This window comes from Haliaeetus albicilla, chromosome 6, assembly GCF_947461875.1.
Source record: "Haliaeetus albicilla chromosome 6, bHalAlb1.1, whole genome shotgun sequence".
NCBI classification, from domain to species: Eukaryota; Metazoa; Chordata; class Aves; order Accipitriformes; family Accipitridae; genus Haliaeetus; species Haliaeetus albicilla.
This window is the reverse complement of record NC_091488.1, coordinates 43,584,278-43,596,989: the sequence shown is the minus strand read 5'-3', so window position 1 is coordinate 43,596,989 and position 12,712 is coordinate 43,584,278. Positions and strand designations below refer to the sequence as shown.

The following is a 12,712-nucleotide window of genomic DNA, read 5'->3' as shown; positions in this document are numbered from 1 at the left end:
GGGTAAGGGAGACCAGGAACAGAACTTGAACAATAAAATATATTAGAGAGGTCTGCAGTCTTCTCCCTTGTAGCATCCGTCTTTATTGGTCACAGGAGGTTACAGTTTTGCTCACATAGCCCTTGCTGGAGCCTTTGGCATTATGATTTACATTCAACCTAGTTTTAGAAAGAGATTTTTCTGGAGCAAGCGTATATGGACATTCTCCTTTCTGATGTCATCACAGAACAAATCAGAGCACTTCTTATCTTATGCTCCAAGGATTTCTTGCACAGCGAAAGAAAGATTGTGCCTCAGCCAGGAGGCATTAAGGCTGCAGAACAAGGGGCAAAGAAGGGACAAGAAAATTCTTTCCTGGAGTCATCAGCTCTGTGTGTCAAGTTTTTGGAGGGGCAAAAGTATATATGGGAGAGGTAGTGGGAAAACTTCAAATTCTCCATGGCACAAGGAGAATGGAGCGAGATGAACGAATGCAGTTTCACACAGTGCTTCAGGACAGCGCTGGGGACGCTGGGCCTTCAGTATTCAATTCTGCTCCAGTAGAACATGGTACCAAGGAGGACGAAGAACTGAAACGACAAGACTACTGAGTTTCTCCGCTCCCCATTTCCTTCTCCCCATCTCTCCCCCAGCCCCAATTAGTCCTACTGGTAGGAGGGAGTAACAGAAATTCTCGATGAGCAAAGTCCGTTCAGGCAGAGGAAGCTTAAAGCTTTTTATCTGCACAGAAGCTTCACAGTGAAGAAAGAAGATATGTGCAGCCATAACTATTTGAATGGATCACTCAGCTTGCTGGGGATTATCTGTCATGAAGCTGCTGAACCCTGAGTACTTAGAGCACTCATACAAAGTCTTTGAACTAGAAACTGAATTATCTGTCATGATTACTGTTTCGGTGATCCAATACCCTTCACGAACAAGTATCTGTAAGCTGTGTTTGCTGTGTTGTATTGCTGAGATGGCAGCAGGCCACAGCAGGCTGGAAAGCCATCTAGCTCCTTACCTGTGGAAGCCAGAATGGAGGGAAACTTGTAAATGTAGCCCTGTTAGTGGAACAGGCTACAGGCAGATTGGTGACAAATGAATAACTATAATCTACAGACGTTTCAAATGCGTCAGTCCTGTCATCGACCTCCACCCAACTGGGTGTGGAATAGCAAGAAAAGAGAAGAGGAAATAGAGGCAATTAAGTACTCACAGTCCAGCAGAGGATGGCAAAACCAAACCAGGCAACACCCCAGGCTTGTGTGTTCATTGGCCCAGAAATAGCATCATAACAACCCTGTAAGACAACCGTGAATGAATCAACACCAGCTTTGAGCTTGTACCACAAGGCAACAAGCTTATCTACCTCTGAGAGAGACCGAGGCAGCATGCTCCTCTCCTATTGCAATTTGGGTACCTCACAGGGTCTCAAGAAGACGAGCCAGAGCTACACTGCTTATTGACAGCTTGCAGATAGCCTACCTGTTTCTAGCTCCAAATACAAAGCAGAGGCATCTCAGATGCTTCCAGGACAAATTCCTGTGCCATCCACTTGCCAAGTGCACATATATAACCAAACACAGGCCAACACAGAGTTGACCTCCAGAATCAGGAAGCTGCAGGCAAATTTGGAAGCTTGAATGCCTTCTAGAAATGCTTGCTAGTGCAGAAGTTGATGCTCATGACCCAGCAATCTGTTTGACTAGCACAGGCTCGTCTATTGAAAAATTCTACCTTGAGGAGGAGAATTGCTGACTTGCTCACTCATATCGTATGCACTCATCTTTGGGCTAAGTTTGATTTAGCTACTGTCCATCTACATGTTGGAGATGTCACTTCTTACTGGTAGCATTGGGAGAGTTTTCTTAATAGTTCTCTCTCCATCAGGAAAGTCTTTATTACAACCCACCCTGTGTTCAGCAACATGGCCAGGACCCTAGAGGCTTTGCTTCTCCTCCAGAAAGCTTTTGAGCACCTGTAGCTTACAGTGGAGGAGGAAAGCTATTCATTGTTTCCTTCCCTTCCAGCAAGGTGCTTTTGACCAACATACATTAACTGGAAAAAGTGGAGAGGGTCTTACGTTGCTGTTATAGTAGCCGGGGACCCCAAGCTTGCAGCCATCGAGGTTGACGGGAGACCCTTGGGCATCCATGACACAGCAGTTGTGCGGCCAAGGGAAGTCGGCGTCTTTGTGGCTGGAGCGGAAGGTGGACATGTACTCCTGCCAGTCGGAGGGGCCCCGCACCCCGCAGCAGTGCTTCTGCGGAGCAAGAGAAGGGAACGGTCTTTATGGGCCCAGGTCACAGCCCTGCACACAGCTGGACACTGCACATGGCTGGTTAGGCATTAACCACAGATTTATGGGAGAGATTTTTGAAGTGCCTGCCTTTGACAGCCTGCCATCTGATAAACGAGCAAAACGGGGAGTGTGGTAGGACTTTCTCTAAGGTTCAAGGCAGATGCCGTCCTCTTTATTACCGAGTGGCCGCAAGAAGGACTTGAAATTCCAGGGCTGCAGAGCATTTAGTAATTAGTGAGAGTTTTCAGTGTTATTATTACCTGAAGCATGAGTTCATCCCATGTCTTTGTGACCCCTTCAGCCATCCATTTGTCATTGTTATTGTCTACGTCTGACTTGTTATATCTCTCCAGCATTTGCTTTAGGAAGAGATTTGGAGTGAGCTACAGGGAAAAAAAACAGAGAAGAATGCAGGAACTATGTAAATAAGTGGCCATGTAAAGCAAATATAGGGTTATTTGGGGTGGGTTTGTTTGCTGGTTTCAGTGTCCTGCTAGAGAACAGGAATGCTGCTTCTCCCCCAGTTTTACATACAGAAGAATAAAGAGCAGGATTTGAGGAGCAGGAGCAACAAAGATGCAGATCTTGAGCACGACTCTTAAGCAGGCTCTACCAGATGTCAGATCACAGGAGATGTGCAGAAGCTATGTGTTACATTTAATACATTGCTTGGAACTAAAGCATCAGAAGTCATTTCCCTCCCTACCAGTATCTTTAATAACCCACGTAATCTTTCCCTCACTAGTAACACTGCCTGGGCAATGCTGAAGATTTGTCTTCTACATGTGTGGTAGATTAATCAGGCTGTAGCCAAACGACTAAACATTGTATTGATGATTCAGCTAACCCACGCTGTTATTTCCTTAACTACAAGATTGTAAACATTTTCAAATTTTAAAATAACAAAACTATGTTAAAAAGAACAAAGCTATTTCCTGATCAGAATAATGACGTTGGAGACTTTCCTTGTGGGGTCTTACTCTAACTCAGCAGTAGTCCTTTGAGCTTATACTGTACCACCACACAGGACATTTACTGCACTGAACAGGACTGCTGTGTGCTCTAGAACTGCAACATTTCCCAGAACGGCCGCAAGAATATATGAGGAAAGAAATACTCACAAAGTCTCGTTGAGTCGCTGCTGTGATACAAGAAGCCATTTCAAATGCATAAGTGATCAGCATCAGAATAATATACTGTGGGAGACAGACAGCAGAGTTAGCTCTTGGAGAAACAGTTAAGCAGTTCTTTCAAGATTAAGCCTGAAGCCCTGCTCAAGGCAAAAGAAGCCAGGCTATCCTAGTCTCCTCAGTCTTCTCCATGCCCCTGAACATTCACGTAGCCCTTCCCTGCACTTGTTTTCATTTGCAGTCTGCTTTCTTGAAGGCGTATGCCTGGAATTGTTCTCCATCTCACAGACAAGATTTCATCAGAACCTTATGGCATTAATACCACCCTGCCTCTCTGGAAAATACTTTGCCTGATATGGCTTAGAATAACATTTGCCCTTTTCTTTGTTGCATCTCATTGGCAACTCATGCTTGTTCCATGTCTCCTCCTTCCAATTCCGTTCGCCAGCTATAAGCTTTTCAGCAAGAAGCTGTTCACTCCTAGCAGGAGAGCTTGTACTTTGGGGAAACAGAAGATGCAATTAAGAGTGTCATTCAGATCCTCCTGATTTTGCATCATCAGATTTCCTCAACTCTCCTACTTTGTGAGCAAAGATCCTTCATGAAAACAGATCCTGAGGATCACCTTTCATAGTCTATTTCACTGTTTCTCTTCCCTTCTCAGCACAACCCCTTTAACCTTTCCCATATTCCCTTTGCAGTTCTTGTGCCTCTATTTGTCCTCCCACATTTTATAATGTTCTTCTCAGATTCAGGGCATTTGTTTTCTTCTTATCCCAGCTTCTGCCCCTCGTACCCTCTCTTCTCTCCTATACCACAGCCTTGGCTTTTAGCCAAGACACTAAAATCCAGAGTTAAGGGAATTCTTTTCCATCAGCTCTTTGCTGGTGAATTCCCTGGCACAAGAGTTCAGATCTCTAAGTGTCTCTTGTTTAAACCAAGACACCCTGCCATCCCATATGAATCCAAGAGAGAGATGATTCCAGAGTTTCGGCTCTACCCTTCGTTAATGCAAACACCAATTAAGTTTTGCCACTGCCAGCCTAAAGGACTAAGTAAGAAATTGTACAGAGATTTGTTCATGTCTTAATATTGTCCTTCACTTATCCAAAGCTCTCTGTTCCCACCCCTGTAATTTCTGCCTGCTTGCTGATGTCTAATGTTCTCAGTTGCACCCATATTTGGTATACTAACACATACTAATGCCTTGTACAGAAGTCATTACTTATCAGCCTCTAAACTGAATGGTATATGACAGCTGAAAGGCAGTAAGGGGTGGGGAGAAATGAGGATCTAAACCACATCCCAGCTACATCTGATTGCACAAATGCTTCTGCATTGCTTCAAGGTCAGGGTCAAGGTAGTCAGCTTAAATGTCCATTGTGGCTATTACCATTACTTCCCTCAACCTGGTTCGGGAGCTTCTCATGCATGTGTCCTCAGAGGAGTTACCTTGTGGGACACCACAGACATGATCAAGAAGTACCTTTGGCTCCTTATCACTAATAAAAGCTGTCTTTGCTCAGTGAGTGATTACCAAGGCGAGCAGGGAAACCAAGGTGGTGTTTTTTCAGTTTGGCAGCAATAGGTAGGCAAACTTTGCTACACTTACCACCAGCAGCAAGGTCCTGTTGGACTTAATGACTCCAACGATACCAAGGATAGACAGAGCAAAGAGTGCAAAGCCAACAAAGATGCCAATCCAGGCAGCAGCATAGATGTCATCGTTTTCTGTGGCTTCCAGCAGAGGGTAGAGACCATGGGGATCGGACACAAAGAAGATGCACTCTGCTGTCAGGGCAATGCCGCACATCTGAGAAGGGCAAGTTCGGGAAATCCATTAGATCGAGCTTTCCCAAAGAAATAGCAGAGACAGAAAAAGACAGAGACTGCTTTCTTTTCATTCAACTTTCTGCCAAACAGGGGCTACTTAACTCCTCCTCTACCCAACTCTACAATCTCTTGTATTGTGCCTTCACAGAAGAATTTCAGGCAAAACTCACCCAGCCTAGACCTGAGAGGTCAGGCCTAGGCCTTGAGAATGTTAAGAAAGAATTAACAGAACCTTTCCCATGGAGGGAGGTGGCTGGAAAGATGTTGATCAGCACCAAGCGCTCTTCCCCTAGAACTCATTCCCATAGGATCTTGTGGATCAGACCCTGATGTCCCCTCCCCACCCAACTGATCAGCTAGCACAGCTCTCCTTTACCCCTCCTCCCATGCTTTACTAGTTTATTTATGTGTGGACTTCACAAGTGAAGAGGGATTTCATGGCTGGGAACTGCTGTTTCAAGAAGCATCATACTAGAAGGAAGCCTCCACCCATACCTGTCCCACTTCACTTACCCCAATGACCACATTCCCAAAGACTAATAGACCCTGCAAGATGCGTATGCCATCACCGCTTTTTGCCATCTTTAATTCTTCATGCAACCTGGGAAAAACCAAAGACAGTCTTCAGTTAGACCAGTAGAGTAGGCTTCACTAAGAAATAGAAACTATCCCCAAGGAGAAGGATAGATGGAACCTGCCAGCCTGACTGTACACCTCCCACCCCTTGCTTCATAGTAGTTGCAGAGGAAAAATTCCCCAGGTGTGAAGCTGGTAACTTAAACTCCCCCTGATACTTGAGCTACAGAAGATTGGGACCACTCTGGGGCAGTCAGTGTCTTTGGCTCCCTTTCGGGTAGGGTTTTCACCATCGCAACAGCACCCATGCAAACCTCAGCTCATGGTGTTGTATTTCCAGCTGGCTAGAAACACCAGCTACATCTGGATGGACAGGGGAGAAGTTCGGTGCCTTCCCCTCGCTCCTCTTCCAAAGGAGCCAGCTCTACCCAAGGGTATGCTATCCATCCCACTGGCTGTTTTATTTTGGCCAGCTCTGCCACGGGACTGAACTGGCAACCACGGCGCTTTAGCTGTATCCCACACACATGCCTCCGGAACGTGGCTTGGCAGCACCTTGCTAAGGTTAGCCCCGTCTCACACCCATGCCAAGAACTGGATCTGGGACCCCAGTTCCCGGTCAGGTGCGAGGGAGGGAGAAAGCAGCTCAGGCTGCAGCTGGCTCATGGGAGCCGGGCCAAATAGCATTCCCACCAAATTCCTGCGAGCACAATATCCTGCAGGCTGGGGCCCGGCACCCTGCGTCAAATTCACCCCCTTCCAGAGGGACCGGCATAAAGGCACTAGTCAGAGGTATGAGACCTCTTGGAGAAACAAGCCCAGATGCCAGCGCCAACCAAGACCTTCTTTCAAAGGGACAGAGCGCATGTGTGCATGGAGAGGGGGAGGGAAAAAAACCCCCAACCCTAAGACAGCTGCATTTGCCAGGTGGTTAAGAAAATATAAGCCGTGAAAGAAAGGCTGAAGTGAGTCCAACTTGAGCAGACAACAGGAAAAGCAGCTCGAACACGCCTCTTCTGCCAGAGTACCTGCGCTAGTGCCTTCTCTTGCTGGGGTTGCTGACTCCGGGATTCTTCAAAGAAGCTGTTGGAAAATAAGAGCAGATACAGCTGTCAAGGAAGGGGAGTTTCCTGAGGAACAGAGCGTTGTGGGACCTCTCTAACAATGCCACCTTCAGCCTCCCCAGCAGCTGCCCTTTTAGGGTAGGCAGGACTCCCAACAATGACAGAGGAAACCCAGAATTTCCTACCACCCTTTCTGCAGTGGTTTGAGGGTTAGGCTTGGAGGGATCTCCAGTGCTTTCACCATTATACCAGCAGCAGAGCACGTATTTTCTCATGATAGCGTGAGTGGGGGTGGCCATTATATCCAAGGTGAGAAGCCATTTTTATTCCCATATTTTTATTTATACCTGAAGCTGTATGGCTCTGTATTGGAAAATGGCAAGCTCATGAGGTCAACCTGAAGCTCTGTCCCTGCCAAACTTGTTGAGCAGCCAGGACGCACAGGGGGGCCACATAAAACTCTCTTGCAGGTCAAATCTGGGTCTGGGCAATGTTTGGCCACATGTGGTCTACAATACAACACTGCAGAGTCTGCCAAATCTGAGATGGACACTGGTCCTCTACTGAAAGCTGGAGAGCCCACTGCCTGGCTCATGGATCTTTGTGCTGCAAACTCCGGAGATTTTCGAAAAGCCTTTAGTTATTGCCATCTAAGAGACATCACAAGTCAGGGGGCAGTCCAAAAACCAAGGAAATCTTCCCTGCTCAAATGTAGGCACATGAACTCTGACTACTACATGGAAAAGCAGGTCTGCTCCAGCTACCATGTAGATAAGAGTGTTGAGTGTGCCATGTGGCTAGCATGACAGATCATACCAAGTGTGATTAACAAAGTCACAACCCTTTTCTTTACATTGCAGGAATCTCTTTCTCCCTCCCTTTCTTTCCTACAGACCCCCCTGCCGTGTAATGACAGCACTCACACCTCGTACGTGGGCTGTCCACCCAGCCCATGTGCTTGCCTCCCCACAAGCTGGCTTTCTTCTCCTCCCTGGCAGGCAGGACCTGGCTCACTCTTGCCTCTCCTTGGGCAGGTCTTACTGCAGTCACAGCAGTCCAAGAAAGCAAGCCTCTTCTCCTGCGGCAAGCCCATCTCCTAGGCTACTGTAGCTGGGAGGAAAGCTGGACACGGTCGCCACCACACAGATATCAACTGGAGAGTGGCAAGCTTCTAGGCAACCTAAGGCTCTCCAGTACCCTACCTAAGTCCAATGGGATTGCAGGGTGGAGGGAAGCAGAGAGACCGGGAAGAGGAAAAGCGAAGGAAGAGCCTTTACTGTAGACCTAAAAATAAACACTGTAATGATGTTGCCATATGAATTCTCCCTCTGCCTCCAAGGAGTCTGTTTCTCGGTGTCCGCTTTGTTCCCGTGCCATATGTGGCAACCCCTTGTCTGGCCCCTTCTCCGTTGTAAAGGGTCTAGTACCGGCATCACAGCTGAGCCACTGGGGAGGTGCTCCAAGGCCATGACGACAGCTAGGCACCTGGAGACCTGACCCTCCAACATACCCCAGAGGAGAAGCTGGGGGAGATCTGGGGCTTTCCACCCGCTGCCTGCTCCTCACGCCCCAGAAGTAAGCTGCGTTAAGCAAGAACAGCTTGCACAGCACTTGGCGCAGGTGCGTGACTACGGAGGCATGAAGAAAACCTTGGCCGGCTTGCCCGAGGCAAGCTGCATGCAGGTCTGACTCACAACCCTCCTCGGGTTCTTCCTCCCGGCCCCCAGAGAGACAGACGCCAGCAGCTCCTGCCTGCGGACACAAATAAGTTCGGAGGTAGAGGAGCCTTCTTTGCGGGCTGGTTAAGATTAGTTTTATGACCCAAATACAGTTTCCTGGGGCTTCAGGGAAACCCCCTGAGGAAACCGGAGCTTCAGCTGCAACCGTTATCCAAAATCTCCACACAAGAAGGTGGCCCGGTCCTGGGATTTCAGCCTTGAGCTTGGATGGACCTGGTGTTCCTCAGCACATCCCGGGCACCTTGCCATTTAGCCGTGACCCATCTAGGTCCCAGGTACTCAATTATCACTACCACAGACTTTGCTCTGTGCTCCAAGCAGCTTTGGAAAGGTGTCTGTTGCTCCTGTTGTACCACAAAAACCTACATCCCTCCTGAAGCACATCCTTCTTCCTCTTCCTTATGCCCTGGTCACAACCCAGACTGCAACTTCTCCCCCCTCACACCCCCAAAACACTCCTGACACTCATGGGGGTCCAGCTGAGCCTCTCAGAGCCCAGGAGCAGTGGTAAGGCTGCCTCCCCTTATTCCTCCACAAGTTGCAGACGGATCTGTTATTTCCATGCCCTTGGAGCTTTCTTGACCTATCCTCCCTTCTTCTACTCACAGAGACTCTACGAGACCTGCAGCACAACTGTGGGAGCTGAAAAGGAAGCTGCTTTCTGCAGAGGCTGGCTTCTGCCCTTGTGTTTTAGGTGACAACCCCATGGATGCTTTCCAAGGAAGCCCTGCTGGCAGCAGTTCCTGGAGTCAAGCAGGATTCAGTCTCGGTTGTGCATCCCTCACACACATTGGGCTGGTTGGTCTTTTGAAATCTCCACACCCCCTCTTTTTATAGATTGGGACAGGATTTAAGTAGCCTTACAGATGAATGCCCCCTGCTTAGTCTAGTCCTACTCCATCTCTAGCCAAAAAAGCCAATGAATAAGAATTGGTTTGGCATCGCCCCATGCAGAAGCGGGTTGCGTTTTGATTGCCTCGCATTTTGTGCCAGATGTCATGGTGGAGTCATGGCACTGTGACCAAGGGATATCCAAAAACACCCCTGTGAGCATTATTTGTTTCTACACCCTGCTCTTGGAGGTCTCTCACCATGACAGCGGGGCTTCACCTCACCCCTTACTACCCCCCTTTGCTTCAGCATCCCTGTGCAGGACATCGCATTCTCACGGCGTAAGAAGGCAGAGACAAGGGACGCGTTTGTTTTATTACTCATGGCCTCCACACACCTTGGCCGAAGGGCTCTGCGCCGCTCGAGCGCAACTAAACAAACCCAACCCTTCAACGGCAGAAACCTGGTTTTTACTCGTACCCCCCCCTCCGGTGCAGAAGCCTGGGCACCACACCTCCTGCCCCTCATGCTCCCCTGGTCCTGGTTGGAGATCATGTCTCTACAGGCAGGAGCAAGGTGCCTGGGGCTGGGGCGCTGACGGAGGGAAGCCACTGGGGTGGAACCAATGCCGGAGGTGCCGGTGCCGGTTGCCGGTGCCGGTGCCGGTGCCGGTGCTGGTGCCGGTGCCGTGGGAAGCCTCCGCGAACCATAGACCTGCCAGCACCCTGACCTGCTGTGGGCTCTGACGCATCGAGGTTTGAGGGGCCAGACAGCAATAAACCTACTTTTTTTTTTTTGCTATTGGTTTTAGTGGAAAATTTAGCCCCTAAGGGGCTTAAAAAGAAGGTAGTTTCCAAGTGCTTGGGGCATCTTCAGAGTTTTAGAGTTTTTAAGAGGATGCAATTATATATGTTATCGATGAGTTGCTTGAACTCTGCTCTAAGAAGCCAAACGCTTTACAAGTGTCAATTCGTCGTTTACTTATTTTAAAGCAAACATCTCCAGCGCACACAAAACCACACAGTCCTCCTGCCCCGCCGGACTTTCCCCATCGCTCCACCTGCCCCAAAATGTAGCCGCCTCCGACAGAGAACAGCTTGTGCTCCAGGAGTCAACCACACTCAGAAAAGGAAGACACAGCCAGTTATTTTGTGCTACCAGGGGAGAAAAATAAAGCAAAAACAAAGCTCAGCATCAAGCAGGGGTCAGAGACTAATTAAGTTTCCTTTCGAGAGAGATTGCTATGAAATGAAGCCTGTGTGAACAGCGGAGTGGCTGGTAAATCATCATCAAGCATAATTACCTCGGAAATAGAGCTGGGAGGTAGGTTTTTCCTCTCTCCCTCATTAGTTCAGCACAGCCAAAACAAGGGTGGGTTTTTTTTTTCCTTTCCCAGTTTCACAAGTGAGGGGGAATTACAGGATTCATCTTCCTCTGCAATAATTTTTCTTTTTTTTTACACTCAGATATATTTGCAACAGATTTAATTTTTCTGTTCCCTCCTCCCCAGTCTTTAGGAGAAAAAATATGAAACAAATTAAAACAGCCATGGAGAAGACACAGCCTGAGGTAGGAAAAATGAAATACTTAATAATCTTCTGCAGTTAACCTCATCCAGGTACCAGACTCCCACATACTAAACACAGCCCAGGGACTAAAATAAAAACCATTACACATAAAAGCTTCCTTTTCTCCTAACAGATACTTATTGCTCATGTGCCTCATTAAGAGGAAGACGATGACCAAAGCAAGGCACTCACCCCTCCCTTCTCCTGATGCTTCCCAGAAGAAATCCTGACCACCTGCAAAGCCGAAAAAAGTCCCTTTCTCCCACCTCTGCTGGGCTTTAAAGAGCCCAGGTTGCTTGAGGAAAGTGCTGTGTGATTGGTAGGGTGCCCATCACATGAGGAAAACTTTTTTTTCTGGCCAAACCTGTTCCTCGGTCCTCCTGGGACCAGAGGGTGTCTCTGTGACTCTTAGATCGTATCGGAATGCAGTTGTGCTGAAAACACAAAGCTTTAAAGAATTTCTATTATTATACTCTTGAAAGGGTGGATGAATGACTCACTTGTACGAGATACTTGAACTTTAAAGAGGGTGGGCAAGTTGGAAGGATATAAGTATAAATATTAGGATTGCTGGACTGCTGTTTGAACATGCGTATAAGAAGAATGTAGTGACTAGAAAAAGAGAGTAAATGAATTTTAATGTTTTCATTTAATTACATTGCATGGGGAAAATCCAGTGGTTTGGGTTGGATCCGTTTTCATTTTATTTAGCTTGGGATTTTTTTGGAAACAGAAGTGTAGGTGTTGGCTACTCTGCAAGACACTGTGGATAACATGAAAAGTGGGGAGACTTTTGCATTTCCTTGGGCCCTCTGGATTTTTAACAAATTCAGTCTTATTAAGACTGAGCAAAGTCAAGCAGAGACATATCTATTAATTGGCCTATGATGAACCGAGAGGGGCTGAGGAGCACAGCAGAAAAGGAATGTCTCTCACCTTCCTCTCCCTCACGCATTCCAGTACAAGTCTGCCAAAAGTTGTGATTCCTGTTACTGGAGACTTGAGCAAGTCTCTGGCAAAAGCACAAGTGCTTGTGCTTGGTGTTCTTCATCTGCTGGTGCAAAAACCAGCCACAGGAATAATGGGCTTGGGAAGGGTGATGGGAACTACATGTTTTTAGAGCCCTTCACAAGTCAAAAGCGAACATTAAAAAAATATATCTATGTATATCTCTTTGGTAGCCATCTTTGCAAATATCTTGTGGGAAATTAGTGAGAACTGCAATAGCTCTGATGTTTTATGCATACCCTTGCTACTTGGAGACAACTGAAGAGAGATCCAGCATCCCCATGTCATCCTCATCACATTTCACCCTGAGGAAAGGACAGTGCTTTTGGCATTTCCAGCCTCATGAGTTATCACAGCGATAAGCAAAAGAAGACCCAGCCTTTGCAGCCAGCCTGATCTAGTAGACAGGGACAAGACATTTGTCACTTGGGTGCTCAAGAGTAGGGGTGCAGGTTTGTCTAGACCTAAATAACTCTTAGCTGCTTGCCCTTTATTTGTGCTCCCTGCACCAGGTGAAGTCTACCCAATCTTTCGGCAGTGCTGGGGGGACCGACGCGTTTCATGCTGATTGGTGTGCTGGGGTTTAGGAAGGCAGGCTCCCATCATCGCTGCCGGACACTGAGAACAGCCGGTGGCAGGGATAAGCAACGCATCTCCTGAGTGTCACAGCCTGGCAAGG

The 12,712-nt window shown here is 47.7% G+C and overlaps 1 protein-coding gene across 1 annotated transcript; it reads right to left on the bottom strand.

Annotated features, from left to right (window-relative positions):
- Positions 1-265: 265 nt before the first annotated feature.
- UPK1B (uroplakin 1B) lies at positions 266-11,381 on the bottom strand. The gene is made up of 9 exons (XM_069785812.1): positions 11,218-11,381; positions 6,852-6,906; positions 5,761-5,848; positions 5,027-5,227; positions 3,406-3,480; positions 2,545-2,667; positions 2,066-2,245; positions 1,199-1,282; positions 266-569 (listed from the first exon to the last, which is right to left on the bottom strand). Exons 3-9 carry the CDS (start codon positions 5,827-5,829, stop codon positions 519-521), a joined length of 783 nt encoding a protein of 260 aa, XP_069641913.1. The 5' UTR covers positions 5,830-5,848; positions 6,852-6,906; positions 11,218-11,381; the 3' UTR covers positions 266-518.
- Between the last annotated feature and the right edge of the window lie 1,331 nt (positions 11,382-12,712).